Source organism: Etheostoma spectabile, chromosome 6 (assembly GCF_008692095.1).
Source record: "Etheostoma spectabile isolate EspeVRDwgs_2016 chromosome 6, UIUC_Espe_1.0, whole genome shotgun sequence".
In the NCBI taxonomy this organism is placed as follows: Eukaryota; Metazoa; Chordata; class Actinopteri; order Perciformes; family Percidae; genus Etheostoma; species Etheostoma spectabile.
The window spans coordinates 7,343,081-7,346,449 of NC_045738.1; the positions used below are offsets into that span (position 1 = coordinate 7,343,081).

Sequence of the window (3,369 nt, forward strand, 5' to 3'; positions counted from 1 at the left end):
TAAGATTGTCTAATCAGTTCCTTTTAGCTATTCCACAGTATCGGATAAAAACAAAGGATGATCGTGCCTTTTCCGTTGTGGCTCCGAGACTCTGGAACAAACTTCTCATTCATATTAGGTCCTCCTCTAAAGTTCATCTTAAAACACAATTTTATTCTTTAACGTATGATTTAGTTTAGAGACATTTGTATAAAAGTGTGTTGTTTGTATGATGTTTATTGTGTCTATATTTTTATTGTCTTCCTAATTTTTATAACATAATATAACTTTGTACAGCACTTTGTTCAGCATAGGTTGGTTTTAAATGTGCTCTATAAATAAATTGACTTGACTTTTGTCATCAATGGAAACACTGAAAATGATCTATTTTGCTGTGTGTGCAGCTAAAAAGAAATAACCACTTCTAAAAGTCTGGAAATGTACGCTTATAAAGCAGTGTAAGAAGCACTTTTATATTTTACAACGGAACACACGTAAATGGCTGTTTTGGGCATTTTTATAGCCTGAAACTCTCGGGAGCGAACAGGTAATTATCTTAAACAACATGACAATTTCTTTGGAAATCTTTTCAGGGCATGCAAGCAAACCAGTCTGTCAAGAGAGCCCCACTGAGATTAAACCAGTGTGGTGAGTATCTGGAGCAATGCGGCAGAGATTCTGGCCACTGAGGAAATTCCGGCACATGCAAAGAGAAGCAAATGCAGGAGGTTGATCAACAGGTCGAGTCAAGTACTCCCCCCCCCCCCCCCCCCCCCCCCCCCCCCACACACACACACACACACACCTTCTGGGAGTATTTTAATTACACAAGAATTTGCAGTCACAGCAATATGGTGGTATCAACCTGACACCAAGTAAATATACATCAATGTTGACTATACAGTAAAGCTACTGTGGCTTTAAATCCCTTAGGGCGTGGTTGTGTCATTGGTAAACATGAAGTTCAAACGCCAACCACAGATTTGAGTTGTCAGGGTCTCTGCTTCTTGAAAACGCAATACTCAAGCAGACAGAACGTTTTTTTTCTACCTTGACTGGCAGGTGGTTTACAAATCTCTGACGGAAACTGCCATCATCATAGCTGTCACTGACTCAGATCCTTATGTAGAAAACTTGGCAGGAGGAATATGAAGTTAGTTTTACAGAAGCGCCAAGATAACTGACAATGTAACATTTAGAGAGAGACATGCTCCAGATTTACTGCAAGTGGAGGTAAACTGGAGGCTGCAGTCTACAAAATGTCAAACATCATAAGCTGCAAGTCTAACACAGAGCATCAGTGCTGGACACTTTCCAGTAAAGCACCGTGTGTTTCAGAGCACTTGTGAGGACAGTCTTCTGCACTGCAGGGCTTCCTAGAGGTTGGTAGTGGCATGTACAGTTTAAAGTTCACTATGAATCAATGCACTGCTGCCTGGCAATTAGGTCAAAAATGCGTCATTAATGGCTCGTGTCACGTTACAGAGACCAAACTGAAGGCGGATGATAATAATACTGCAGCTGATGCTCCTGCTGACAGGGCTGTCATGTGTCTATCACTGACTGACAAAGCGTAGGCTGAAATTTTAAAAGAATCCCCAAAGCAATAAAAATCTGGTTTTCAAGCTGAGAGACACATTAAGGATACAGCTTGTCAAATCTCAGAATAAGAAAATCTGAGTATCTGTTAATAAAAAGAGCTGGGTGTGAATCTTATTTCCATCATCAGGCCTTAGAGAGGAGGAAATGAGTTAAGATTGCCACCTAGTGGAAGAACAGTTAGGATTCTTCTCCAGTAAGAAAACAGACATTCCTCGTTCCTGAATGTTAAATCATTCACAGACTTTAATCCGACAACAGCTCTCGAGTGCCAATGAATACAATGTGCAATTTGTCTCACCCAAGATCAGTGTGTCTGATATGCTTGGCAGGCAGAGCACAGTCCCAGTCCCTTTGGTCATCATTACCTTTCAGAGGACGCAACCAAGCATGGCAGCGGTGAACACACCCAGGGGCTACAGGGATAATGTACGTCTCACTCACAGGACAAAGTGTCCTCTCAGTAGTAAAACTCTCATCCTACTGTAAAGGTACTGTAATGGTCAGGAGCATGGAAGTAGATTAAAACCATGGTGCTGTACAGTGTCTGTCACAGGACCGAGAGAAATGTACCAGATAATTGACATGTACTGCGTTAGAAAAATAAAAACATTGTGAAATAATTCTTAGTTTGACTATTTGGATTGTCGTTAACTGAAGTCCTTTGATAACAAACTGAAATGGAGTACATGGAGTACTTTGGAATAACTATACTTTGTGTTGGAATGAAATAATAAGTAAGCTCTCTTTTATCAGAGTTCTCTTACCAAGGATAAAAGAGATATAGAGCTGCAAAAAACTATTACTTCTATAAATCTATTGGTTTTGTTTGTTTTGTTCATTGATAATTAAAAATATTATATAGTATAAAAGGCGCATCACAGATTTACCAGAGGCCAATATGCATCTTCAGTCTGCTTGCTTTATCCAGTCCCAAAACTCAGAAAATACATTTAAAAAGGAATAGTTTGACAATTTGGGAAATACACATTCTCAGTTTCATGCCGAAAGTGAGATAAGAAAATTGATTCAACTCTCATGGAGCTCACCTGGCAACCTCACAATGAACACAAAGAAACTCAAGGAAGTTAGTCCCAGGGCCAAGAACAAACCTGCCGTAAACCCGATATGTAGTTTTTACACCTTTGGTGTTTTACAGATTAAACAAATGAGATATTATAGGAAATTAGTAATCCCGAGGGACTGGTTTGTGTATTTCGTTTGCTTTAGACAAACAGGCTAGCTGTTTCCCCATTTCCAGTATACTTAGCTAAACTAACCAAGTTACTACGGATCTACTCATTTGCTCATGGACACTTCAACAAGGAAGATGCTTGAAATTTATAACAGTCTCTTTTCTCTACACCAACCACAGTGCACACAAAAGTACAGTAAACGTAAAAGATCAGTTAGAAAACTCACCCTATCATCTCCCTGGAAGGTGACCCTGCGTGGTTCTGTTCGTCCACGGCTCAGTCTGTGCACCATCTTATCCTTGAGCAACGAGGTGTAACCAAGATGCTCGTAGATGGGGTTAGTGGTCATTTTGGCAATGTACTCTGCTGCCTTTGTCTCAATGTAGAGAGTGATAAGGGCGTCCGTCACTAGGTCATGGACAGACTCAAACCTCTTCTCACCAACAAAGTGCTTCCCGTCATAGAACAATCTGTAGTTGAGTGTCTGGTGCCCAAACCTGGATTCACATACATGAAGACAGAGGGAGTAAAGAGTGTCAAGTTGAGCGGATGAATAAAAGTGAACAAGGTGAAGGCTGAGCAAGGACTGGGCTGC

At 40.5% G+C, this 3,369-nt stretch overlaps 1 protein-coding gene across 3 annotated transcripts in view; it reads right to left on the reverse strand.

Annotated features, from left to right (window-relative positions):
- Window positions 1-3,369, reverse strand: part of chn2 (chimerin 2) — a 27,685-nt gene that overhangs the window by 7,902 nt on the left and 16,414 nt on the right. For all 3 annotated transcript variants that reach the window (XM_032519143.1, XM_032519142.1, XM_032519144.1), the window contains one exon: window positions 3,001-3,271. In XM_032519143.1, coding sequence (XP_032375034.1) covers window positions 3,001-3,271 — 271 coding nt within the window. The remainder of the gene's footprint in view (window positions 1-3,000; window positions 3,272-3,369) is intronic.